The sequence below is a fragment of the Cyprinodon tularosa genome, unplaced genomic scaffold (assembly GCF_016077235.1).
Source record: "Cyprinodon tularosa strain WSP-4 unplaced genomic scaffold, ASM1607723v1 ctg66, whole genome shotgun sequence".
Classification (NCBI taxonomy): domain Eukaryota; kingdom Metazoa; phylum Chordata; class Actinopteri; order Cyprinodontiformes; family Cyprinodontidae; genus Cyprinodon; species Cyprinodon tularosa.
This window is the reverse complement of record NW_024039407.1, coordinates 1,868,190-1,895,823: the sequence shown is the minus strand read 5'-3', so window position 1 is coordinate 1,895,823 and position 27,634 is coordinate 1,868,190. Positions and strand designations below refer to the sequence as shown.

Genomic DNA, 27,634 nt, shown 5'->3' with positions numbered 1-27,634 from the left:
AGAATATCATGAAAAAGTAGATTGATTTCAGTAATTCCATTTAAAAAGTGAAACTTGTATATTATATTCATACATTACATACAAACTCATATATTTCAGATGTTTATTTTGTTTAATTTTGATGATTACAAATGACAACAAATGAAAATCTCAAATTCATCATATCAGAAAATTAGAATATTACTGAAGACCAATAAAAACAAAGGATTTATAGAAATGTTGGCCAACTGAAAAGTATGAACATGAAAAGTATGAGCATGTACAGCACTCAGTATTTAGTTGGGCCTCCTTTGGCCTGTAGTACTGCAGCAATGTGGCGTGGCATGGAGTCGATCAGTCTGTGGCACTGCTCAGGTGTTATGATAGCCCAGGTTGCTCTAATAGTGGCTTTTAGCTCTTCTGAATTGTTGGGTCTGGTGTATTGCATCTTCTTCTTCACAATACCCCATAGATTTTCTATGGGGTTAAGGTCAGGAGAGTTTGCTGGCCAATTAAGAACAGGGATACCATGGTCCTTCAACCAGGTACTGGTAGCTTTGGCACTGTGTGCAGGTGCCAAGTCCTGTTGGAAAATGAAATCTGCATCTCCAAAAAGTTGGTCAGCTGCAGGAAGCATGAAGTGCTCTAAAACTTCCTGGTATGTGGCTGCGTTGACCCTGGACCTCAGAAAACACAATGGACCAACACCAGCAGATGACATGGCACCCCAAACCATCACTGACTGTGGAAACTTTACACTGGACTTCAAGCAACGTGGATAAAGTGCCTCTCTTCTTTTCCTCCAGACTCTGGGACCTTGATTTCCAAAGGAAATGCAAAATTTACTTTCATCAGAGAACATGACTTTGGACCACTCACCAGCAGTCCAGTCCTGTTTCTCTTTAGCCCAGGCAAGACGCTTCTGACGCTGTCTGTGGTTCAAGAGTGGCTTGACACAAGGAATGCGACAGCAGAAACCCATGTCTTTCATACGTCTGTGTGTGGTGGTTCTTGAAGCACTCACTCCAGCTGCAGTCCACTCTTTGTGAATCTCCCCCACATTTTTGAATGGGTTTTGTTTCACAATCCTCTCCAGGGTGCGGTTCTCTCTTGCTTGTACACTTTTTTCGACCACATCTTTTCCTTCCCTTCGCCTCTCTATTAATGTGCTTGGACACTGAGCTCTGTGAACAGCCAGCCTCTTTAGCGATGACCTTTTGTGTCTTGCCCTCCTTGTGCAAGGTGTCGATGGTCGTCTTTTGGACAACTGTCAAGTCAGCAGTCTTCCCCATGATTGTGTAGCCTATAGAACTAGACTGAAAGACCATTTAAAGGCTTTTGCAGGTGGTTTGAGTTAATTAGCTGATTAGAGTGTGGCACCAGGGGCCATCAATTTTGAACCTTTTCACAATATTCTAATTTTCTGATATGATGAATTTGAGATTTTCATTTGTTGTCATTTGTGATCATCAAAATTAAACAAAATAAACATCTGAAATATATGAGTTTGTATGTAATGTATGAATATAATATACAAGTTTCACTTTTTAAATGGAATTACTGAAATCAATCTACTTTTTCATGATATTCTAATTTTATGACCAGCACCTGTATATATCGGGTATTGTGATATAGCCCAAATATATAGTGATATTAGATTTTCTTCAAATTGCCCATTCCTAATCTGATGTGGGATATAATCTAGAGCGGTGAACATGGCTTTGTCATTACAAGTAAATCTATGACTTCTCAGTTTGCAGGACTAAAGTTGTTCTTCTATTAATTTCTAAAACAGTGAGCGAGATTGTTTAATTACTGCAGTAAAGTGCTGGCAGTAGCTTTCATTGTTGCTAACATGTAAGTTAGAGTACAGGTCTAGCATCCGAAGTGGCTTAAAGATACACACGCTTCAATAAAAAATTAGTAAACATCATTCCAGACTAAAGGTAAAGGTTGATATCAAGCATGGAAAGGGCAACCCTGAGGTTATTTAGCGAAACATTTAGCCTTCAAGATTACATATAAAAGGATTTGAAACAAAGCATAAGAAAAGAATGTAGGACTTGAATCTAAAAGAGTATGTATGCTTATTTTGAGCGAAACATAATTTGTATCTGCAGTACAGGCATACTGTACATGTGATGAAATTAAAGTCATGAGTTTATAGTGATGTTGACTCTCTGGCAAGCAGCCACCAGTGCTGCTTATTGAAATGAGTCATTCAGCATTGTTTAACTTTTGGCTGAAGGTCAGATTGACTCTCCCTGTCTTGTGTGTCCTTGAAAACTTGGAAGCTTTTTATTTTAACTATAAATGTCTGATTATAAACATCAGAAAAAAAAAAAATCTGTTAAAAGATGTAAGATGAGTGCACACAATTTTACAGCCAAAGTCTCACTGAAAAGTCATTGGATAGAATGTTTGGTAATGTTGAGTTTTAAGAAATCTGGAAGAGTGCAATTAACAAACATAGAGATTACATAGAAGAACAAGAAGAAGACATTTGGTTTGATCCATTTAAAAACATCATTCATTTTTGATGATTTTTCTAAATAATTGCTGAGTGCTGAAAGCTGACCAGGATAATGAATATAATATGTAACAAACATTTTTAGCACAGAATTAAAGAAATATGGCGATTGTATTAAAACATTATTCCCATCTGAGCTCTTGGTACTTTGCAGGACAACATACAGTAGTAAGTAGATTTTTCTATTTTGTCTCTGGTCAATAGAATTCTAATTATTTAGGACTGAATAATTCATTTTGTTTAATATGTATATATTTTTCAACACTGATGTACCTTCTTTTTACTGATGAACAAAGTTAAGATTAATCAATATCAGTTAAAATGAATCAATATATTAGGTTTACTAATGGGCTGAGCATAATACTTTTTTTGTCTCATCTGTCTTTATTACAGATTACCGAATGGTTATGGTAGCAAATCCTTTGTCCAAACAGACATCAATCTATATATATATATCTATAGATTGATTGATTGATGGATGGATGGATGGATGGATTGATTGATTGATTGATTGATTGATTGATTGATTGATTGATTGATTGATTGATTGATTGATTGATTGATTGATTGATTGATTGATTTTCATATTTAAGACCAGAGAGGAAAGGACCAATTCGGATACTGGAAAGATGATTTTAATCTGACAGTTAGGTGTTTAGGGAAACCACCTCTAACTTTTCATTTTTTTTCCTATTTCTAACAGAGGTGTGGATAATATGACAAGGGTAAACATTCAGTCTTTTAACCTATCTAATTGCAGCCTATTGTGAGCATTCATCTAACTCTACCATCGCTGCTTTCGCCTCTTTAAAATGATCAGTCTTTTTTAAACTGTGCACAGAAACTATCATTTTGAAATAAATGCTGTTCATGCAGTCATTATTCTTAGAATATCCATTAAACAACCTTCCCTAAGTTCTGCAAGGCAATTTTAAAGCATAGTCATAACAAGGACTATAAAATAATATGGGTAATTTGTTTTTTTCTCGCTGCAGAAACACGCAGTACAATTCTTTTGATTGATTTTCTTTTTTTTTCTTTCTATAAAAAAGGGGGAAAATGACATTTAAAGTAAAGCAAACTCAGCAAGAGTTATTGCTTTGTGGAATATCATTTTCTTATCATTTTACTTCTATAGGTTTAGTTTCGAGGGGTAGAAGCAGAAGGACCAGTTGCCTTTGGCCTATCTAGGTAAAGTATTAGTTTTCCTGGAGGAAATTTGATAAGGCCTCAAGAACATATATTTATATTTATGCCATTGTATGTATTTATTTTCTACAAAATTACATTGGAATGTAAAGCCAAAGTAAAGCAGAAAGGGTTTTGTGTGTGTGTGTGTTCGTCATATCAACAGCCTGGATCAGTGGCCACAGAAACATGCAGTTGTTCCAGTTGAGATATTTCCCTGGAGCTGCTTGCTGAGGCACAGATTGTCTGGCTTCTCTCCTAGCATCAATTAAATCAAGGCTCTACACCTACATTACACAATCACTTCTTATTGATTTTTAGGGTACAGTGAGAACCCAGTAACAAGCATCATTTAATATAACAGAGTGGTGAAAACTGAGAACTCACTGAGCAGCAAATAAAGAAGAGTAATGAGAAGGACAGAGGAGAAGCTCTAGCTGCGGTTGTGGGTGTATTCACCTGTCCTCCTTTTAGGGTAAAGAAATCACTTAATTAGAAAGGATCTAAGCCCTGCATACCCTCTCTTCCGTCTGTCAGCTTTCCTTCAAACAGCATCTTACAGCTCTCCTAGGGCTGCACAAGAGTTATTTTAAAAAGAAAATCTCCAACCTTATTGTGCTGTATTACTCCATTTGTCTTTGTGTAACAGTGCACCAGCTAATAAAATGAGATAATAGGAACATTGAGTAGTATTATTTTGGAAATACTGAGACATTTTGCTCTCAACTCAACTCAACTTTATTGTCAAATGTGCTACATGGTAAACATACAACATAGATGAAATTGCAGTCCTCTCAACCCCACGGTGCATGATAAAATATAATGAACCATAGCAAAAAAAAAAAAAAAAAAAATAGAAATAAAAACCTAAGATATAAAAATAAATATAGGTATCTGCTCGGATAACTAAAAATCTAACAACAAACTAGTTTAAATACTAAAGAAGATTACAAATGTGCAGATGGGAAGTGTAACGGTAAATTTTTACAAAGTAACATTACAGTGGTCCTGATGGATGACTAGTGCAAATAGTCAATGTAAACGATGTAACTGTAACATGTACAGCAATTATTATTACTGCACAGTACAGTGGCTATAGTGCAAATAATGCAGATGGTAGCATGAGCTGTGTAGCAGTCATGATGTCTGCAGTGCAAACAGTGGTGCAAATGATGCATATGGCAGAGTAAACTCAGTAGCAGTTCAGATGTATGCAGTGCAAACAGCAGTGCGAATGGTGCAAATAGTGCATAGAGTAGCAGTCCTGACGTGGGGGAAGTAGTGGGGGACGGGGGTATTGGGGGGTCGGGGGGGCGAGGGGGGGCAGGGCAGGGAGGGAATTGAGCATCCTCACTGCCTGGTGGAAGAAGCTTTCTCTGAGCCAACTGGTTCAGGCCCGGAGACTCTGCAGCCTCCTCCCGGACGGCAGCAGGGTGAAGACATTGTGGAGCGCGAGGAGCAGCTGCGTTCGTCCTCGCCGCCATATCTTTTTTGTTTTCACAAGTAAGATAATGTCTTTAATTTTGATTTTCACAGACAGAAAAGTAGTAAGTCAGCATCACAATATCTACAAATTTTATGGATTGTTGGCATCTGTCATGACCAAAATGTAATAAAGACATCAAAAACATTTAGAGCATTTTGGCAAGCCTAACAAATAGTCTTTCAGCCTTGAGCAACTGTGTCACTCTACTTCTAACTACTTCCTTTATTACATCAAAAAAAAAGGGGGGGGGGTAGCCAGGGTGCATGAAGGTAAGCATAAGACATTTGACCTTCCACAATGGACATATAATATGGTGTATTATTAATGCCACTGTAGATGAGAGAAAAAAAAAAGGAGAGGTATGTTTTCACCAAAAAACAAAAATATTTAAAGATTAGTTTTATATTATCTATATTTTAAGGGAAAAAAGTTTTAAGGAAAAAGTTTTTGAAATGCACAAATAAACTCAAAAATTACCATACTTAAAGGCAAACACTTTCGACATTTAAACTAAAGCCTCTTTCCCGCTGAAATTAGTGGTTTAATGTGAGTTTTTTTAACACGGGTCGACTTGGTTGCAATCGACATTTGACTACCTTTTCATTGGCAAAAAAAATTGGGTCTGACCCCCCGCTTTTACACTGCATGGCCTCTTTCCCCCCACCACTGCGTGTGTGGTGACGCCATCACGCAGGGTTAACCTTGATACTGTCACCAATGGAACAAAAAAGCATCCCGTGCTGGTTTAAATACTCCTGAAGGAAGAGTACAATTTCCTAACCTGACAACAGCCAGATGCATGTCTTGCTCCGCCTAGTGAGTGGAGCTAGGCGGAGCGAGACATGCATCTGGCTGTTGTCAGGTTAACAACTTCCAGCACGTCAGAGTAGAATGAGCTTTTTCGCCTAAACAATTCTAAGAACTTACTGCGCAATGTTGACAACCTAAAACTAATTCCATCCACATTGAGGAAACTCAGTATTTCCCAGTGTCGCATACCTAAAAGGAAATAAAAGCATATTAAATCCGACAGCCCACTCATTGTTCACGTTTCATGTAGCGTACCTCGTCTTACCTCATTAGATGTCATAATTATGAGATAAGATAATGAGATAATAATATTGAGATCAAAATCTCATAATTAAGAGATCTGTATCTTGTAATTACGAGATCTTATCTCGTAATTATGAGATCTTATCTTGAATTTATGAGAAAAGCTCTCATAATTATGAGATACTGATCTCGTAGTTATGAGATAAGTTGTCAGAATTTTTTTTTTCCTATGGTGAATGCAATACGCTTCCATATGAAATATATTCAATTTCACATTTGTCTTTTATTGGTAAAAATTTTCACCTTTCTTTTTTCTTTTAATTCATAATTGCCCTTACATTCCATTGTAGTATCAGCCTATATTGTTAAAGCAGCTGCACAGACATTTACAAGATAGTTCTGTCATTTCAACGACAAGATTATTATTATTATAAAAGACTGAACCAATTTGCAGAATGACCAATAGAATTAGCTTAAATGTTCAGGTGTAATTCTTGACTGCCATCCCAGTAAAAATAATATAATACAGGAAAAAAGATAAATATTGTGAGATCTCATGACAGGAAGTCTTGCTACACTCCTTGCTGATTAACAGTAAATCTGTCAGAGGTAGCATGATATGCACCAAAAGAACCCAAAGTAATTTGTTTGAAAGCTTAACCCTCTCAATTCTGCGGGCTACGATAACTTGTAGGTGATAGGTAGATGAAATAACTGTTTTGTTACACTTGGCATGTTACTGAGAATATATGATGGAAAGAAGTGATTGAAGATAACAGTTAAAGATAAAAAAAAATAAAAGATGAAAAACTTCATATTTGAATGCTTTAATCCAGGTGCGTTTCCACTGTGTCTCTGGCATGGTCGATCCCAGCTCTGCATATCAGCAGCAGACAAAACAGAGCTGTCATCACAGCATAAGATTTAAACACAGTTTGGATGGCTGCTGCAAAGTCCGGATGGGACCAAACTTGTTGTTCATCTCCAAGGGACAGATATACCAGCAGACGAATCTCAGCAGCCCGTCGACCCTGAAGCCAGCAGTAGTACACACCTAAATAATGAAAACAGATGAACAATGTATGTTGCATAAAGCATGCTATTTCTTCAAATCCCATTGTTAAAATATTATTGTATAATAAGATTCAATGAAAAATTTAAATTGTAAATTATTGCAATAAAAATCCCTGAGAAACATATAGGTTCTCTCAGCATCAGAGGATGAGGAAGGCTACAGCTCTGCATGGGAGTATAAAACTGCTCCTTATCTTTTCTCTTTCTTTGAGCATGTGTCAAAAACCTAGAAACACATTTTAGTTAGAAAATGTTCCTAAGTGGGCTGCACGGTGGCGCATTTTCTAGCACTGCTGCTTTGCGGCAAGAAGGTTCTGTGTTTGATTCCGAGCCTGTGGTCTTTTGGCATGGAGTTTGTATGTTCTCCCTGTGCATGCGTGTGTTCTCTCCGGGTACTCTGACTTCTCAAACATTAGTTGGTCATTTTATGTATACAGTTTGAAACACAGTTCAACAAAGACTGGTTCCTGAGAAACTTAAGAAATACAACCTCTCCTGGGAGCTGCTGCTCATCTTCTGAAATTCCAACATTAGGCTTATCCTGTGGACATCCTTCACTGTGTGGTTTGGCTCATCCACAAAACAGCACAGGTCAGACTAAAACTAACAAATCAGGGCTAGAGGGAGCCTCATGAGACTAACCTTTCCTCAACCAGGTCAAGTGTTAAGACAAGGACAGCAAGCATCTCTATAAACCCGAAAACAAAGCAAACCCAAGCTGTCTAGACTTTCAGCTGCACATAAGCATGACAATGCAGTATTTCCAAACAACAGCCAATACAAAAAAGGGTTTATCCTCTCCCAAATTATCTCTACGATGAAAAAAAAGAATACTTTATATCTTAGATGATCACATACTTTGCTGTAAACATAATTAATATTGTATTATAACCCCCTGTTTGTCTTTAGTTTTATTTTTAAAGAGAAATGGGTAGTATGTACACATAAATGTACATATTTTTCCATTTATCCTTTATTTCATTACTTCTAAAGCTAAAACTGTCTATTAATACTTAATCTCTATAAGCTACAAGGGCTTTGAATGTTGAAACCCTTGTTTAGGAACACAATCTTTGCAAATAAATTTGATGTACAACCTGAGTTTAAAAAAAAAATACTGTATTTTTAAAAAATTATTTTCTGCTAATTGTAACTCCAACACAGCCAATAAAATACTTGGTCATTGTTGGACTCTAATGTCCAAATAATAATAATATTAAGAGTAATTGTACCTGAGTCCTGGATTTTTGCTGGATGAAACACTAAATGATGTCCAGTGTCTATCCTGATCCTTGGGGAAAAGTAGCTGAAGTTTCCCCCCGCTGTTTGCTCGGACCTGTAGATTTGTTTAGATTCCTGATCCCAAGCCACGGCCATGTTGGGACGAGCTCCAGGACAGCCCAGGGCGAGAACACTGTCTGCTGGGTGGTTAAGATAAAACACAGGCATCGGCACTGGCAAAGATGCAGAACTGTAAGATAAAAGCAGAAATTAATCAAATTACATGCTGTAAAAATGTCTTCTTATCAGGAACATTTCTGGATCAATTTTCTTTATCATCTAATCCACTATATTTATATTGCACATTTAACAATCATAAATGTTTCCAATGTGCTGTACGTAGAAAAGAATCATGACGAAAAAAATGGCAATAAAAATTTTATAATTGAGATAATCATAGACTCCAGTTAATCATGCTGTAAACCACAACAATAAAAAATCTTTTAAAAAATACTTTTTAATGTGTGAAATTCTGTTTTCTACTGTTAGTTCTACAAACGTCTCATTTAAGATATGCAGATTTAAACATGATAATACCTTTTTTGTATGAAGGAATAAAAGTAATGCACTGCCTTGACGAAACTGTGAGATGAGAGGTACGTCTTATCAGAATTTGTTTTAATCTTATAGATTTTATTTTTTTTCATATGTTTTCTATAAAATGTAAGTTCACTCCACCTATCCCAATTGGTTGTGTAGTTACAGGTACACTATTCTACTGTCTTACACCTGATACAATAAAAAAAAGTTTTAAAAGGTTGGAATAAAACAAAATGTAATATGTTCAAAATAAAGATGCTTAAAAAAATTAAAACCTTTTTGGGTGACAGAAATTGAAGAATTATTTTACATTTTATTAGGTATGAATGTGAATCTATGGTGAATTTGTCTAATAAATATAGCTTTTATAAAATGGAATAAACCCAAAAGAAGCTGCTAGGTGTAACTAACTGAACTTCATTTTATAGTTGACAAAGCTAATACTATTGCTTTCTATTAATTATTTACTTAGCTAAATGAGTCATGATTTTTAAAAAACACATCCTCACCTGTACCCAAGAAATGTCATTAAAGCAATCAGCTTTGAAGGAGGAGGAGCTTCTGTTGGACATGTAACCATACAGCCTTTGACTTCCACCTTAGGCCCCTGCTTTAGAAGGCTGAAAGAGGCGGGGACTGCTTCAGAGCCACAGGATGCTACTGTATGATTGGTCCATCTGTATCGCACATGTAGGAACTGGGAGTGAACATAGCAGAGTCCAACACGGACCTGCTCGCCTGGAACCCCACATCGATCGCACACTGACCAGGACTGGAAGCTAATGAAGATCTGATATAAAGGGTGTGAATGGATGATGAAGCTGTCTCTGTACCTTTTACTCTTTCTGCTTTCTTGAGTGACCCTGAAAGTATCAAATCACAAGAGAGTTGTCATTGATCTCATAAAAAACAACAGTTTGTTGCAACAAAGTCTTTCTCCTAACCTCGGTGTGAAACTGAATGTTGGAGCTTCCTGAACATCCAGGTCATAAGCATAGAAGAAGTCTTTATGGGCAGAGCCACAAATATAGAGGCCGGAGTCACTTGGTCCTGTTCTGAATATCAGCAAACTAAAGAGCCGAATGGAGAATCGACTTCGCAGGTCACTGCTGTGAGGGATGTTACTTGTGTCCAGCAGCGTGTTACCATGGTGATCTGTCAGGGCTCTGGTCTCATCAGAGCTGCCCCGATGCTTCCTGAAGAACCAAACAACTGACTGGACCTAAAAAATAGAATAATCTGAGAAAATATGTTGTTGGAAAGAGGCAACTACACTGATTACTCATGGGCCTTTTTTAAGGTAACTTAAGGTGGCATGGAGCAAAAAACTAAAAAATGTTCCAATAGTCCCTTCTAATAAGTAACCTCACAGTGTAACTCACTCTGAGAAAGGAGATAGTGATGCTGCTTACTTTATCTAACATTTTATGATCAGATTACCAGAAAAAAAAGTATCATGCCGAACATGTGCTGGTTAAACTGCACTTAAATAATAAGAAGAGTTAAAGCATGTTAAAGCAACTAAAAATAAGGGATTATATCCTAAATTAGGGTGTATATCCTAATTAATATTGTGCTAATGCAACATTGCTTGTTCTATGTAACTGTTTTGTGGTCAGATCAAGTTAAAATTATTCTAAATTAGTTTTGTTATTTTATGCTGATTTTTTTGTGGCATTTAACAACAATAAGATATTTTAATTAAGCCAAAGATGACCAAACTAATTAAACTTGACACTGTCACTTTAGATATAACAAGTATCTAGGCAAATTAATGTTTGGTGTATTTGATCTGGCAGCTGTGTCCTCCAAAATCCAGTTTCGCTGGCCTATTACGTCATAGCGGGGCGCCATTGCCTGTTCGTATTGGAAGACTCCTTTTTAAGTGGCTGACAAATGCAGCCTTCCTATATCCTATGTAGCCTTGGGTTTCCATGATTCATTGTAAGTTCAAGCAATTTGGCTGTTCTGTGCTCAGAGGAAAAACATAAACGCAGCATAAGCGCAGAAAGGTGGTAAATATTGGAAGTGCAGTTTAATATAACACAAATATGTGAATAGTTCCGTGTGAAATTAATTTAAATAGCCTTTTTAATGGCTATTGAGTCAGATATGTGGAAGGAAATGTTTAGTTTATTGAAAGGTTTTATCTGTCTCTGTGCAAATGGATTTGGCTGAAATTCAAGCCCAGATTCCAATATATCTGCAGTGTGGGACTATAAATCTGACATTCATGACTACGGTACTACTGCTGAAGCTCCTCAAATATTAATCAACACCTACAAGAGCATTGAGAAGTTCGGGGTCCATTATTTTTCTGCTTTGTGTGTCAACTATAAATGTTGCTAGGTGACAGAGTGTATGGGGGGCGAAAGCCGGAGAATGCTGGACCTGTTTGAATCCATACCAAAGCTCTTCCGGTCTCATTATTTTCACGGACCTCGAAGGACCCAGTCCAGGTAGACCAGGTCCTTGGAGGATGCAGCCGCTGAAATTAAATGCACCCATTGTCTGCAATAAAGAAATAGACATCTTGCGATTTCCAAGAATGCTTTTGTATCCTCAATGGCACCATGAGTGAGATGGAAATGGGTTAAATGTACTTGCCCTTTGAGCTTTTATGAAATAAAGCACTGTTAATATAAATTATTAGAGATCATATCTCACAGAAATGTTGTATAGATGACTTTATAGTAAAGTTAAGTTGTTTAAATAAGTCAATAAACTTAGTGAGACAAAATAAAAACACTGCAAATGTTAATGTTTCAGTTACGCTGATTTCTCTAAACCAGGTTGTCTAGATGCACAATATGTTAAATTTTGTAAGTGAAATCCACTAACGTTAATCAAACTCAATACTATTAATTAGCTTAAAGGAATAGTACACCCAAAACATGATTAGCCTTCATTTTCTACTCACCTCCATGCTGAACAACACTCTGGAGTACTTTTTTGATATCTCAAATGCATCTGGAGATCTGGGAGGCTTCTTGCTGTCTGCTGACATTCAAATAATGGAGGTCCATGGCGCCCGAGACAGAAAGGTCCATAAAAGTCCACAAAAACGTGTCAATATTCCTCCATACTGCTCGTCCAATGTAATCCAAGTGTCCTGAGTGGGTAGCATCCAGAATTTACTCGAAACGAAGTCATTTAGAATGTTTTTAGAGCATAAACAGTAGTGTATAGGATTTCCTAATAGCGCCCCCATGCGCGCTCACGATTCTACGGAAGCCGGCAGACCAAACCGGAAGGAAGTGCGCATTCAGCGTCTGGTCTGCCGATAATGCAAGCGTAGAAGAAGAAATGTGCTGTTTACCTGTGCAAAGAAAGAAACAACGAAAGAAAAATGTCTGAGGACTTCAGTGTTGAGGAAGAGCATGAGTTCTTTGCCGAGCTGAATGCGCTGGTTTGGTCTGCCGGCTTCCGTAGAATCGTGAGCGCGCATGGGGGCGCTATTAGGAAATCCTATACACTACTGTTTAGGCTCTAAAACGTTCTAAATGACTTCGTTTCGAGTAAATTCTGGATGCTACCCACTCAGGACACTTGGATTACATTGGACGAGCAGTATGGAGGAATATTGACAAGTTTTTGTGGACTTTTGTGGACCTTTCTGTCTCGGGCGCCATAGACCTCCATTATTTGAATGTCAGCAGACAGCAAGAAGTCTCCCAGATCTCCAGATGCATTTGAGATATCAAAAAAGTACTCCAGAGTGTTGTTCAGCATGGAGGTGAGTAGAAAATGAAGGCTAATCATGTTTTGGGTGTACTATTCCTTTAACCTAAATGGTGTAAATAAACCTTATTAATATTTGTTAAGTTTAACTAAGCAGCATTAAAGGTCCCATATTATGCAAAATTCACATTTAAACATTTTATAACAGTCATGTGTCCTAAAGCCTATGGAAAAAAACCTTTTACCTCTATCATTGCCTTTCTCCACCAGCTAAGGTGTGCTCAAGATGCTCTGTTTGAAAAACATTCCCTTTATGAATTCATTGCAGCCCATCAATAGAGCTACGGCCTTCATCTTAGGTAATTTTCCACATTCCTAGGCTATCTTTATGAAATCTGACTGGTTGTCATGGTTGCGGGTTCGGGGGGTGTGGCCTTCGGGAGGACAAGGGCATGAAAAGCCAAAACAGCTCGTTTAGAAGAGGGATAAGTAAGATTTTTGGTTAAGGCCATCTGGCTAATCTAACAGGAATTTTCCTGCACAAACTGCAAAAACATGCTGTGAGGGCCTCATTGTTCATATTTTTTATCAGCAGCCCAGGATTCTTTAGGCTATACTCAAGTCTACAATGCTGGATTTTAATCAAAGATCAATGATTTGTTTAGTTTGTCATGTGGTTTTAAAATTGTCCCAGAGGCCTTTAACTTAAGACACTGTTGTTAGATATTGTATGAAATTGAAGTGTACCCTGTTGTTCCACAGTCTGCTGAGAATTACGCTTAGGGATATCAATATTGTCCTTCATTTTATGAAAACTTCTTCCTAGAAGTTCCTAGAACAGAGCTGATTGTCTTTATCAGCTTATTAAGCTTCTTTGAGTAATTTTCTCTGAAACTGCTACACCAGAAGATAATAGGAGAAGAATCTATATCCTCCACATAAGACTTCTGCAAATTATTCCGCATCTCGCTGCAAATGTTGAAGGATGTAACCTTCCTCTAAAAATAGCTTGAAAACCACTATCTGCAATTAAATTCAAATAAAACGGAGATCCTCATGAGATCATGAGAATAAAAATGATCTTATTAGGCAGCACCTTTTTTTAGGCAACACCAATAAAGAATCTTGGTATCATTTCTAACAGCTAATTATCCTTTCATCTTCTTTCCCAAAAAAATATCTGAAATATGTTTGATCATGAGAAATAATATTTGAAGGGTGAGATTATTGATGTCAAAAATTAAGTAGAAATTGTAGATGATTCTTGTTTGGAGTGTTATAATATGCCTCTTACTTTCAGCAAATCAGCTTTAAAGTTTCATAATGAGGCATAGAGGCTCCTAAGGAGGACAAACAGAAGCACAGCATCCCTGTTCTGCCCTCCTCCCTGTACTCTATATGATAGATAGATAAATAAATAAATAAATAAATAAATAAATAAATAAATAAATAAATAAATAAATAAATAAATAAATAAATAAATAAATAAATAAATAAATAAATAAATAAAACATTTCAGGGCATTTACTGGTCAAATATATTGAAGCCTAACTGTTTTCTCATTGTCTTTTCTGGTGATACCACAAACTCATCTTAAAACTCATGAATATCTTGCTTTTTGAGCCCTAAGGCTCTTGTGCTCTCTTCAGCTGTCCCCGTGCTACATGATTTCCATTTTTAAGAAGTTAGGCATATTTTTCTACTGTACAATCTGAGTTTGAACTAGACTGATACATATATTTCTATATCTAGAATATTGTTGTATATTGTTATAGTTGATGTTTTTATTAATGTGAAACCCTTTCTGTTTCTATGAAAGGGGATGTGCAAATACATCTACTTAAAGAAACTAAACACCAGCTAAAACATAAATATATTGTAAGGATGTTGTAGGTGTTTTTTGGTTACCTCCTGTGGTTTGCAGTGGCAGGGCAGCTCCACAGTCACTCCAGCAATGTAGGCAGCATTTGTGAAGGTCAGGAAGGCAGGGCAGGCTCTTGTGGCAAATACATCCTGTTTATCTTCAGGAGCCTCATAGCTCCACACCTCAGAGTATAGGAGAAGAGCAAAGCCCCACTTAAAAAACATTGACACTACAATGATAAGGACTTAAAAATCTTAACGATATAGCCCTGCTGACTCTACTTTTAAGTTATAGAACCGGTTGAGATCAAGTATTCAAATCTGAGCTGTGAACAAAAACAAATTTAAATCAAAACAGTTTCAGTTATGATATAAGGGAGCTTAGAAAAAATTCACCTCCCTTTAAAAAGTTCAACATTATCTCTTTCTGACTAATGTCAGACAAAAAAAACTGTTATATATAATTAGGCTTGCTCAGTTTAAACCTTTTTTTTTTATCTAAACAAAGCTTGAGGGAGATTCAATAGGTTTTCCTATGTCCTAGACCAACCTTTGCAGCTCTATTAGCTTCATTTATTTTGCAAGGACCTTTCAGAAGCTTTAGGTGTGGGATTTTGTGTCTATCAAACCAGAAGCACAATTGTAAGATCAGATATTAATGTTGGATGAGAAGCCTTGGCTTGCAGTCTCTGCTCTAATGCATCCCAAATATCTTCAGTCTAATTTAGGTTAGAAGTCATTGTAGACCATTCAAGTTGTTCCTTACTAAACAGGCTCAAACATGTCTTAATATAGGTAACTTTACACTTTGGTGCGGTGTCATATCCATAAGGGATGTGTCCCTCCAAATTATTTCCACTAATTTGGGAGCTAGTAATTGTCTAAAGAGTCTTGGTATTCAGGAGCATAAAGCCTGTCAATGGGACTAAGGGGTTGTGTACCTCCTTCATGAGAACGGTCCCACATTATAATCCCATTAACTATTGATCCAGTAGAGTCAGGCAGGTACTTTTCTCCTCACAACTGCCAAACTTAGGCTTTGTTCACACAGCAGCCTAAAGTGATTAAAATTTTAAAAAATTTGCCCATATGTAACCTGTATCTAATCTTTTCATAATAGTCTGAGCACAGACTGCAAACCCAGGCAACTTGGCTATGCTGTCCTGAATCCAATACGTATTTGGTCTTTTTAAATGCGACCTGTGTCTGAATGGCAAGGTCACATTCATCTAAACTGTATGGCATTATTACTCAACAAAGGTCCCTGTTCTGCTTCTTGCTACACAGAAATGGGAAGAAAAACAACAACCATTGCGGACGATAATATGGAGAGCCGTCCTTATTTTCAACCCTCTTGAAAAGATTGTGTAGGTATTGCACTGGCTGAGGTTGGGAAAGAAAGAAGATTGCAAGATGCGCACTAGCACTACCATCCATCTTTACACAGAGCACGCTCAATTGTGACATCATTGCAGGACACATCACATACAAGTTGCACATATTTGTAAATGTAAACAACCACGCAAAACAATCGGATTTGGAAATGAGCATCAATGCCTGCAGTTTGAACGTAACCTTAGGCTGCTCCATTTGAATGTCATAAGAAGAGACATTTTCATCCCACCAAAGAACCTCTCTTTGCTGTTCAGGAGCTACATGCTTCACACCACTTTATTCATGGTTTTGAAATAGACTTAATAGTCTTGAGGAATACGATCTGGATGCGGCTGCTCAGCCTTGTAGGTTTGTAGCTGTTTACTATGAAAACTGTTTCCAAGCTCAGTGCACTATGTGCCTCAGTATTTGTTGAGACATAAAGTCAAACATTTAATGAATCTGTTTACTCTATTGCATTACCACACTGGAATTTGCTGAGCTCCTGATAGTGACCCAACCTTCACAAAGTTTTGTACAACCAGTCCGCATGACAAGGTCTTGGAGATTTTTAAATTTGTAGCCATGGAGGTAAATGGAATTTTGAAAAAAAAATGTTTCCATACACAATGGATTCCGTGTACTTTAGTTTAACATCAAAAAGCAATTATTGGCAGCAAATCAATATCCACACAAAGACTCATATGCTTCCTCAAGGTGACAGGTAACATTTAAGACTTTATCCTCTGAACAAACTATTACTGTGGAAGTTTTAAAAGCAGCTAAGAAGAGGTTCAGTTAAAACTTATGTAAGCTTATACATAAAAAAATATGAATATGGCAAGGTAAAGGAGTTTTTTCCTTTTGAAGCAATCACTTAAGTGAAAAAATAAAATAGAGGGTAATACAGTATATGCAGCTATAAATCAGCACATTGAAGTAGTTGACAAGTTACAGCAAGCTTTGAAAAGACCGCACAATCACAACCATCTAAGTAATCGTCCTTAAAGGCCAGATTTGTAAACTGTACAACTAATAGTCAGAACATTCAACCCTGAGTAGGATCTCTGCAGCTATGGTAACGTTACCTCAGGTTTGTTGACTGCTGGTTGATTCATACTTTTCTTTTCAGACGTGTCAGTTTTAGGTTAAAATCCATAGATTATTTCAAGATTGTCATTTTGCAACCTTTTTTTTATTTTCTCTTGATAGAATATATATATATCCATCCACTATTTACATCCGCTTTAAGGATAGAGGGTGGTGGTGCCTATGTTGAGCTGCCACTGAGCAAAGGACATTGCATACCCCTAGCAGGTCACTAGTTTGCATTGAACAGCGACTTATTGAATGTTCAAAGCTTTAAATGATTATGTGATACTTTCTGTCTGGCCGGCCTATAACATCAAAATAGCTATCCCTGATGATCGAGGCTGTCAGGACAAAAAATATATCAATGTTCAAGAAGTAATTTGAGGTTACTTCAGAAAAAGGAACAGCTTTAAGTTTTGTTATAACTTTAAATTTGCTTCGAACATTTCCTTGTAAAACCTTTAGGACAATTAGGCTGTGGGAAATGTAATCATCATTGCAGCTCAAATGTAAGAACCCTATTTTTTTTTTTTTGGCATAAAGAAGAAAGTTTGTTACCTAAACATGGTTTACGATGTTAACGGATTTCAAGATGTTAACTGCAAAGGTTGCAAAGTGAAAGAGCGTACAAGCGGTGAAAGCTGGACAAGGCTGAACCTCTTCTTCCAAGCTCTTCTGGCCTCCTTACTGTATTGTCTTCACTTAAATCTTTATATATTTTACCACATTTCCCTTCATTTAACAATTAAAAAAAGAAATAAACAGAGGTACTTAGAGAAAAAATTGAGTCAATTAACTTGCTTGATCCCTGTAAAAAGAGAGAGTGGACCTATAGGACTATGGACCTTAAACTTCTGGAGGTAAAAGTACCAGACACACTCATGTGTTCAATAGATATAACATCAAATAAAGTGCTACCTAGCAGGATAATTATTTGCATTAACCCGCTGCAGTTAGTTTAGAATCACAGGGGTCACCAATGCGGTGCATGCGGACACCAAGGGGCCTTCTGCCAGGTTGTGTGGAAATTTTTTGACAACCCAAATGCAAAGACTGTAGCAGAAGTGATTTCTTGCAGGTTTAATAATCCAAATGGGAAACAGAAGCAAAAGTCCACAAACAAAATACAAAAAAAAATTATAATAATATAGGAGACATCAGGGAAAACACACACGAGGAGCAAGAAACTATGAGGAACCAGCAAACAGTAACTGAAAAGGAGGCTTATAAATGGGAGACTGAACAAAGACTAGGCTAATCAGCAGAGTGGGAGCAGCTGTGGACAGAAGAATCAAGAAGAGAGCTAGAAAAAGGAGACTGACACAAGAGGCCAAAAGAGGATAAACAAGAAATACAAAATAACTCAAATATAACCAAAAACAACTAAAATAAGTTGTCTAGATAAAAGCTGTCCAAGTCTAAAAAACACAAAATATAAATAAAACAAATGAAAACTCAAAAGGAAAACTAAAACAGAACCAAAACCAAGACAGCATCAGTGGCCTCATGGGGGGCCCACAGCATCTTCTGAAAACAGCACATCTTAGCAGTGGGATAAGATTGAAATTCTATTTTGTTGTGTTGCCCTTCTTTTTTAATCATACAGATCATTTAAGCATTTAAATAGATTTTAAAAGGACATTACTATAAAGAAAACTAGGAGTTAAAGAAAACAATATACTGTAAATATGCTTATCATGTATGAAGTTTAGGTGAATCCAGACTCCTCCAGTTCAGGAGGTCAGTATTGGTAGCCCTTTTTAGGACTCAGTACCTATGAATAGCCCTCAGCCTTAAAAAGGTTGGTGAAAACTGCTTTAGAATCAACATGTGTTTGTATCATTTTTAATCACTAAAGAGTTATGGAAAAATTCCAAGAGAAAAAAAAAATTGTTATATTGTGGGACCTTTTTATATTTATGGTTAGAATATTGTGATGATTTTAGGTTTTATCAAAAGTTTAGTAATCAGTTGGTCATTGTTTTAAAGTATTTTATGAAGTTCATGGGAATGCCTTCCTGTTGTTTCTCGCTATGCTTAGCACTATTCTTGTATGCTCTATTCTATTGCATCATGTGTGAGATGGAGGTGTGTTTTAAATTTATAGAGCTGAGCATGTGCTACTGTGCTTTTCATCTGTTGATGAGTACACAGCTGTCAATTACCATTCAAGATATTCTATAGATTTATCAACAGAATCTAAATGTCCTTGTTTCTATAGTATTGCTGATCTACACGGTTTGTGAATGTAATGTCAGCATTGCAATGCATCTGGGAAAAATATGACATGGAAGCTAGTAAGTGTGGCTTTACTGCTGGAGAGGTGGCAAACGGTAGCTGTGTAGTCAGCAACTAGGGGGAAAATTGATAGGTGGCAGCTGCAAAAGGAATTACATTACCTTAAATTACATTCCTTCTACCTTTTTTTAAAGCTTAGAGATGCATAAGTTAAAGCAACATCTTCTGAGCAATTTGCATGCAGGAGAAAATGCAGAGGGGAGATCTCTGCACATGCAGCCTCACAGGATGTAACTGGTCAAGTGGAAGACATTAATAAAACAGAGCTTAGTGTGGAAGTAGATGAAGCAAAACAGAAGTTGGAGTTTGGTGAAAATAAAAAAATCTACCGCCTGCTGGAGAAGAGCAGAAAACAGAAGGTAGAGCAGTCAGGGAAGTAGATGGATGAGCAATTCCTGAAAAAAATACTGTGATGGGCATAGCTGATGATGATGTGAAGGTCTTTCATGTTCTTATGGGTGTGTGACTGTGTGATGTATGCTGACCAAATTTGCCCCATATTAACAGGATAGCGTGGTGACCCAGACGCGCTACATTTCTCATCAGTGATTCCCATCCTAGGGTACTCGTTCCCCTAGTGGTCCGTGAGTCTCTCATAGTAGCTTCACCTGATCTGCTCTTATTTTGCTGTGACACCATCCTGAAGAAAAATATAAGCTGTACTGCCGCCATCGACACCTTTTTTTTATAGATGTTTGAGCTCGGCCCATTTTTCAGTGTAGTCCTGTTTCTCTGACTGTGAATACCTGGATGTGCTCTTTTCATCCTCTGATGTGGGGGCTGGCTTGGAGCTTGTCTGCCTGGCTGTGTCTTTCCTGGGCGGGACCTCCTGTGGAGCTGGTTGACAAGTTGCTTTTTTATATCTGCTTATTTCTGTATGTCTGCTTCTGTCTCCTTGAACCCCAGTCGGCCTCAGCAGATGGCAGCTCCCACAGAGTCTGGGTCTGCTGGAGGTTTCTTCCTGTTAAAAGGGAGTATTTCCTCTCAACTATCGCTAGAAGCATGCTTGGTGTAAGGGGTTGCATTCGAGTCAATGATTCGATGCAAGCAACTGGTTTTCGTTAGAAAGAAAACTTCAAATCGATTTCACTGTATGATCTGTTAAATTGTATCTGCAAAGTGCCTTGAGATGACATGAGTTTTGAATCGCTATATAAATAAACTGAATTGAAATGCATTGCAAGGGGTACATGAAAACATTTTATTTATTTGTTAGTAAAAAAAAAAGCTGGGATAACTTTTGATTTCTGAGGAACAAACTGAAAATTAAACAAGCTTTTATCAACCGAAAAGTAAGATTTTTCTTATATGTTTGAGTTCAGCTTCAGCTTTGACACTGAGCAAAACCATCCTGGATGTAGAGAACAGGCTGGTATCAGCTGTTTTCACACTGAGCTATCAGGGCTCATCAAAGCAGCTCAAGTGTCTTGATGAAAACAAAGTAAAACTAATTAAATAGGTCTGACTGTAATTTCTTTCTGTATTTTGTTCCCAATTTCTCAAGTTTAAATGTGATTATAAGGGAGTTACTCAGATGAGCTCCAGTTTTATAAATAAAGGTTTATAATAGGATTTTATTTTGCATTTCTTTTGATTCCTCACTAAGTTCCAGGCAGCATATTAATGTTTATATATATTTATTTGAAGTGGAAAGCTTAAAATGTTGTCATAGGAAAAAAGTATTCAACTATTCATCCTGGTTAAATAAACGGATTTCACTCAGTCGGCACATTTATTCATATCTTTGCAAAGAGAGAACAGTCATCATACAACCTCAATGGCACAGCATTCTGCCTTGTTTTGCTAGAGCAGGGTTAATTCCTCCTTACTTACAACAATGGAAAAGTAGTCAGAGTCAAAACAAATTACAGACACTTTGGTTAACAAGAACATGTTATGAATAAACCTTGAGAAGGAATCTGGTTTGTTATGGGAAAAGCTATATCTGGTCTAAAAACACTATCCTGCAGAGAATGGTGTGGCCTCAGGTGAAACAGACTGAGTGAAAACTTTTATAGTGATCAAATAGGATAAATTAATATACAATAGAAGAGAAATCAAAATTTTCCGACAACAATGCCTAAGAATTAAATGTTCAATTTCAAGTTTAAGTAAAATAGTTTTCATTATATAATCAGTTATTGTACATTCTACTTTAAGAGCAACATCCATACTTTTCACTGAGAGAGGTACTCATGGAAAGACAAAATTCGCAAAGGGATACATATATCAGAAAAGTTGTAAAGCCCCTGTCACACCTTGATGATTTTTCCAGTTTATGCCTCACATCACCGAATCTTCCGAAACCCGTGCATACGCTGAATTTTTTTATGTATTTTTTTCAATTTTGGGCATTTGAATAGAGTATTCATAATGAATCCAGAGTGTATGTCCAAAGACAGCCTAACTTATGCATAACACACAGCAGTGTAATGCCCATGAAATGATGCACAAGCTAGTGTCCTGAGGGGCAGGCAATGCCCCCAGAGGTGCATAAAAAGAGTTGCTTAATCCCGATATTAACCTAGCTGTTGTTTACTACCCGACAAAAAAAGAATAAATAAATAAATAGAAAGAAAGAAAGAAAGAAAGAAAGAAAGAAAGAAAGAAAGAAAGAAAGAAAGAAAGAAAGAAAGAAAGAAAGAAAGAAAGAAAGAAAGAAAGAAAGAAAGAAAGAAAGAAAGAAAGAAAGAAAGAAAGAAAGAAAGAAAGAAAGAAAGAAAGAAAGAAAGAAAGAAAGAAAGAAAGAAAGAAAGAAAGAAAGAAAGAAGGTTTGCAGTCAGAGCAGATTCTGTCAGGATCCCTGTTTTTGTGTTTGTCTGTTTGTCTTGTCCTTTGTGTTTCTCCCTTCCTCCACCAGGAGGCGCCTGGCTCCGGTTCGTCTCCTCACACACCTGCAAGCTGTTGCCTCATCACCGGACTGTTCTTAAGCTGCTGGTTGCCACTACTTCGACGCCAGAGTGTTTGCCAGTTTCGGGAGGCCTACCTGCAAACTAGATCCTTTTGGAGTCCTACGCTGAGCGACGGATTCCAAACAGGAGGTTTGGATCCAGCCACCTTTGAGCACACTGAGATCTCTCTGAGTAAGGAAGTAATCTTCACCGAGACCCGTTTGAGTACCACAGGAAAACTGAGTTGAAACCAATGGCTACATCATTCAACTCCGTCTGAGTTCTGGGTAAACCTTGCTCCGCCCTCCACTCAATCAAACATTCTCTGGAAGACCATCACACAGACTGAAGTCTAAGTGTCTCTACTTCTCTGGAAAAGTTAGTGGCAACAAATCCTCTCCTTCAAGATTGACAACTGCAATTTCCCACTGAGCCTGAACCTAACAGCCTGTCTCCCCTTCGTCTTCCAGTTTCCGGCTGAGCAGAGTTCGGGGGAAGCCAAACCCAATATACCCTTCAATAAAACCCGTTGAACTTTTATATGGTGTCTCTCTGTTTGGCTTCATTGCATGTGGGTCCGAGCCTTAGAAAGAATCATGACAGATTCAGCATCATGTCTGCAAGGAAGTTTGTTGGTCGTGGCCGTGAAAGCAGGAAGGATGCATCACACTCAGTTTCAAACTCACACTATGATGGGGATAAAGTCCCCATCATAGGATGAAGGAGGATTTAAAGGAGTTCTGGCCTGTAAATCCCCTTTTATATCAAAATGCTGCCAATACGCCATTATAGAGAAGCTGTAAGTTAAAAACACGTTCAGTGGTCATCTGGAACACTTCAAAGACGTTGATATGCATTGGGGATAAGTTCTTGATAAATTACGCTTTACCTCACAAAATAGATGAGATAAGATGGCCCCATCCATCCAATACAGTGGGTTATGTTTCAAATTAAAAGACAGTTGAGAACAAAAATTCAATTCAATTTGCATGGATATTTGAGAACAATGTCAGTAAATAAGTTAGAACAGCTAAAAATAAAATAATTTGACCACTTAATATTACCAAAAAAATCCATCAAAACTAAGTTTGTTTACTGTAATTAAGCCTTTAGAGGAAGAATAGAATCGTGTTGGCTGTACTAAGGTAAATGAGTTGGTTTAACAATAAAATGTGTCACAGTAAAGGCAGAGATGGAACAACTTAAAAAGTTCCATGCAAATATTTACTTTAAATTTTTTGAGTTGAGCCAGGGTATTGTTTAGAGTGTGCATGTCCAAGCTAGAGAAAACTAACAGTGTCCTCGTAAAGTCTTATAGCAACGACCATCCTGGGTGATTTTATTACCTTTGGGTGATACTAAAAATGTGGGAAAAACATCAATGTTGACCAAGAATGGCTCTGTTTAACCACCTTTAGAGATTATGGGAAACAAGCTATTCCATTTACTGTCATCCTTTCTTTTAACTTGTTTTGTATCAGCTACACTTTGTCTGGTATGTCTTGATTTATTTATTTATGTTTTTCCAGGTAATCCTGGTTGAATTGCCTCTGATCTCTCCTACCTGACCACCTTTTATTTTTCAAATATTTATATTTTTGGTTGTTGTGACTGTAACTGTAGCAGTCTGTTTGTTTTACTTTTGGCAGGTCCACTTGCAGATCACCTTGTGACAAGGCTGCATGTTCGTTTGCTGTGGAGTGGGAGGGCCAGATGGAAAAGCTTTTAACCAAAACAGCAATGATATCTTTCTGATTCCAACCTCAACACTGAATAACACTGAATCTGAATAACAACCCTGGCTAAATTACAATTGCAAAGCTAGTCTAGAATAGCCATTTAACCTGGCATATTTGTGTAAAATTAAAGAGTGCAAAATTGAAACTACATCATAACTCAGTCCAACATCAAAAACTTTATAAAACACTTGAAAAAAAACTTTTAAATGACAAAACAGTGAATGGAAAATGACTTTCACTTGTGAAGTGCTTTTTTTGCCCAACTCTGAGGGCTCCAAAGCATTCATCAGTCATTCATATGACCATCAGCAAAAGCAGTGCTAAGCTACAATGTAGCCACAGCTACCCTCAAGGTTTGGGGTTAGATAGAAAAGATGAAAACACTTAATTCGTCAAGTGCTTCCTGACAACCCCTGCTGCAAGCACTTGTTGCTTCTGTATAACACAGGTCCGTGCGTCACCAGGCCTACAGCAAAATGATTGAAGAATGAGTAAGTCTTCTTCCCACTGAGACAAACAAGACTCATTCTGCATGATGTAAGCTGTCAGCTGCTGCTAAAGGCAAACGTGGAAAAATTATTTCCCTGCCCATATATGCAAGTATAAGTGCTAGCTTAATTTGTTACCTAAGGAAAGTTCTCATGGCAAGAGAATGACAAAATGTGGTATCTAAGAAGTACAAACTAAAATATTCCTGGTATTTTCTATTGCTGAATACATTTCAGTATGGTTGAATAAGCCTAACTATATAGTTCTTTTACTCTTTTACTTCTTTTACATTTAGGCCCAAATGTAACAAGCAAAAGGCCAACATACAATCAACCAATATCTCATAGTGCACATGTCGCTAATATTAACAACAATCATTCATACTTTTGCCTATTACTTCCCAAGTTTATTAGCAATTCATTTAAAAAAAAACAGTCTTGCTTTTGCTGTTTAAGAGAAATCAAGCATTGTTTGTTTCTTGGTTTTGTGAAACTAAAGCTTTTATGATAGTAGATAAACACGAAAAGGGATGATAGGCAAAGACATGTAGCAAAGGTCTCTTGGTTAAGATTGGAACCAGGGACAACAAGCCTCTCAATATGTAGCAAACATTACTATTGCTTTATCATAGCACTATAAGTATAGATTTTAAATTTTGACTGTAGTAAATCACTTACAAATGCAGGTACAGTATTAAACATGCAAATAAACAAGAAAAAGTACTTTTAGGTATAATTCAGATTGTTACATTGATTCCATACTTCTGGAATTACATTTACGGGTGGAAAAGGTATCCTACAGCATTAGTATTATACAAACACAACCTTGCCTGGATTAAATTGATAATGATTTTATATTTTTAAACTGAGGTGCTTTTTGAAACATGTATTGTACGGCAAATCGCTCTGGGCAAGTGAGATGGCTTCCACAATCCAGTGGGACAGCCTCCGATGAGACCTGGCGTGCCCTTCTGAAACCAGCCGATCTGGAATACATGTGCAGAGCTCGAACAAGACATGGCCTATTAAGACTCATGTCCTCTTCAGAGGAAAAATACAGAGGATGGAATGCAATAAGCTCAACTGTAAAGCAGCTAAAAGCAGAATCCACCACCTCTGGCACAAATGCCAGATTAGGGCCCAAACTGTAAACCTGAAGAGATAACAGACAAAGCCTGAAGCTCACTGAGTTTTTTTCGCTGTGGTCAGGGCAAGAGGCAAAGCCATCTTTAATGAGACCAGTTTCAGAGAGGCGGCCTCTAGAGCCTCAAATGGGAGATGAAAAAAACGCCTCCAGCTCAACCGACAGATTCCAAAGTGAAACCAGGGAGCTGGCAAAAGGTAGCTTAGGATGCTTACCCCTTCATAAACTGACAAACTAGTCGGTGTTGCCTTATTGACTTGTCTCCAAAATCGACATGGCAGGCAGAAATATCTGCCAGATACACCTTAATATTTGAGATGGCTTTGCACTTGTCAATTAACTCCTGTAGGAAACGTAAGACATTCACTACAGAGCACTAAAGAGGAATTACATTTCTCACAGTACACCATTCCTTACATACACCACTTGTAGCCATTTTATTTATGGATCAGTGCTTCTATTTTATTCTTGTATGTCTACTTCTCTTTCCTGATAGGTTCCTCACACATAATCTGGCTCTGTTGGAGGTTTCTTTCTTTCAAAAGAGAGTATTTCCTCTCCACTGTTACTGCATGCGTGCTTGTTGTGAGAGAAAGCTGTAGAGTCAACAACACAATGCATGCAAACTCACCCAGGGGGAGAGTATCCTGCAAACTCTGTCATTTGATGCAATCAGTTTTTCTATATGAATAAAGTGAATTGAACTGAAGTAAAAAAATAGGCTAGTCTTTCTTTCATTTGATCTGAAATAATATGCATGATGTGTTTACATATTCAAAGCTTTTAAGCTTTTTAGTTGGCATAGGAAAATAGCTTATTCTTCACTGTCAGTGTTAAAAGAGTAACTAATCCCACCCCCCTGTTTGGTTGTGACGAGAGCACTACTTTGTGAAAAGGTCAGATATTTTACATGTACTCTTTTGACAGGCAATGAAAGCAGTCTTTTCTTAAATCCAGTTTGACAGTTGATGAAAACAACTTAATTTATAGTAACTAAGTTAATAATGCTGTACCTTGTCTTTTATCATTTTGATGTAAGAGCCACATTCATTATTTGCCATAAAATTAGTGGTTACAATATATCAAAGTACACAATGGGTGTTATTGGCATTTATATAATATATTGCATTTTCTTAAGTTATGGTTTTCCAAGATGTGAAGCATGTACTGACAAGTGAATTAAATAAAAGTCACTTGGCTCACAGTATAAATATCTCACACTGTAAGTGATTGCGTTTATGAAAAGCCACTGAATGATGAAGCAGTAGTTATGCACTGCATTAGATTTCAGGTAATGTAATGGCATTGCTGATATGTGAAAAGTACTTAGATTACTTTTCAATGAAAAACCAACCCAGTAACAAAAGTCATCATTATGTACTGTAATGGCATTACTTCCATCACTGGTTGTAATTCAACACATATCAGGGTTGAATTTGTGTTACAGTTGTATGAAGTATCAAAATTAACACAACCGATAGTACACAACACATTATAACAACTTGACATGGAGCACATCGGCAGAAGCAAAACTGCCATGCACAGTTGCTACCAGACCATCTGAACATCTTTAGTAGCCAATGCCAGTGAAGTGTCTAGCCAAAGAACTAAGATGAGAGGGACTGAGGTCTTGGCTGTGTGTTTTAGGTAATTGTCATGGAAGACGCAGTCACAAGCCATCTTCATTTACCCTACAGAGGCAAAGTTGTTACTGGATACAGTCTCCCAATATATCTTCCCATCCATGCTTCTCTCAATACAGTCAGGATGTCTGCCCTTTGCAGAAAAGCATCCTCAAAGCATGATGTTTCCACTTCCATACTTAATCATGGTGGTGGTGTTCACTGGGTTGTGCTCATCCTTTATATTCCCCCAAAAATGACCAGTGCAATTTAATCAAGGAAGCTAAATTTCTCTCTCTCTCATTAGACCA

General features: G+C 37.3%; 1 protein-coding gene across 1 annotated transcript in view; it reads right to left on the bottom strand.

Moving 5' to 3' along the window:
* Nucleotides 1–6,863: 6,863 nt before the first annotated feature.
* LOC119799322 (Ig-like V-type domain-containing protein FAM187A) overlaps nucleotides 6,864–27,634 on the bottom strand; it is a 69,521-nt gene continuing 48,750 nt past the window's right edge. The window contains exons 2-6 of the mRNA XM_038309156.1: nucleotides 14,721–14,858; nucleotides 10,076–10,353; nucleotides 9,641–9,994; nucleotides 8,543–8,781; nucleotides 6,864–7,290 (exon numbers count right to left, since the gene is read on the bottom strand). Coding sequence (XP_038165084.1) covers nucleotides 7,064–7,290; nucleotides 8,543–8,781; nucleotides 9,641–9,994; nucleotides 10,076–10,353; nucleotides 14,721–14,858 — 1,236 coding nt within the window. The 3' untranslated portion in view covers nucleotides 6,864–7,063. The remainder of the gene's footprint in view (nucleotides 7,291–8,542; nucleotides 8,782–9,640; nucleotides 9,995–10,075; nucleotides 10,354–14,720; nucleotides 14,859–27,634) is intronic.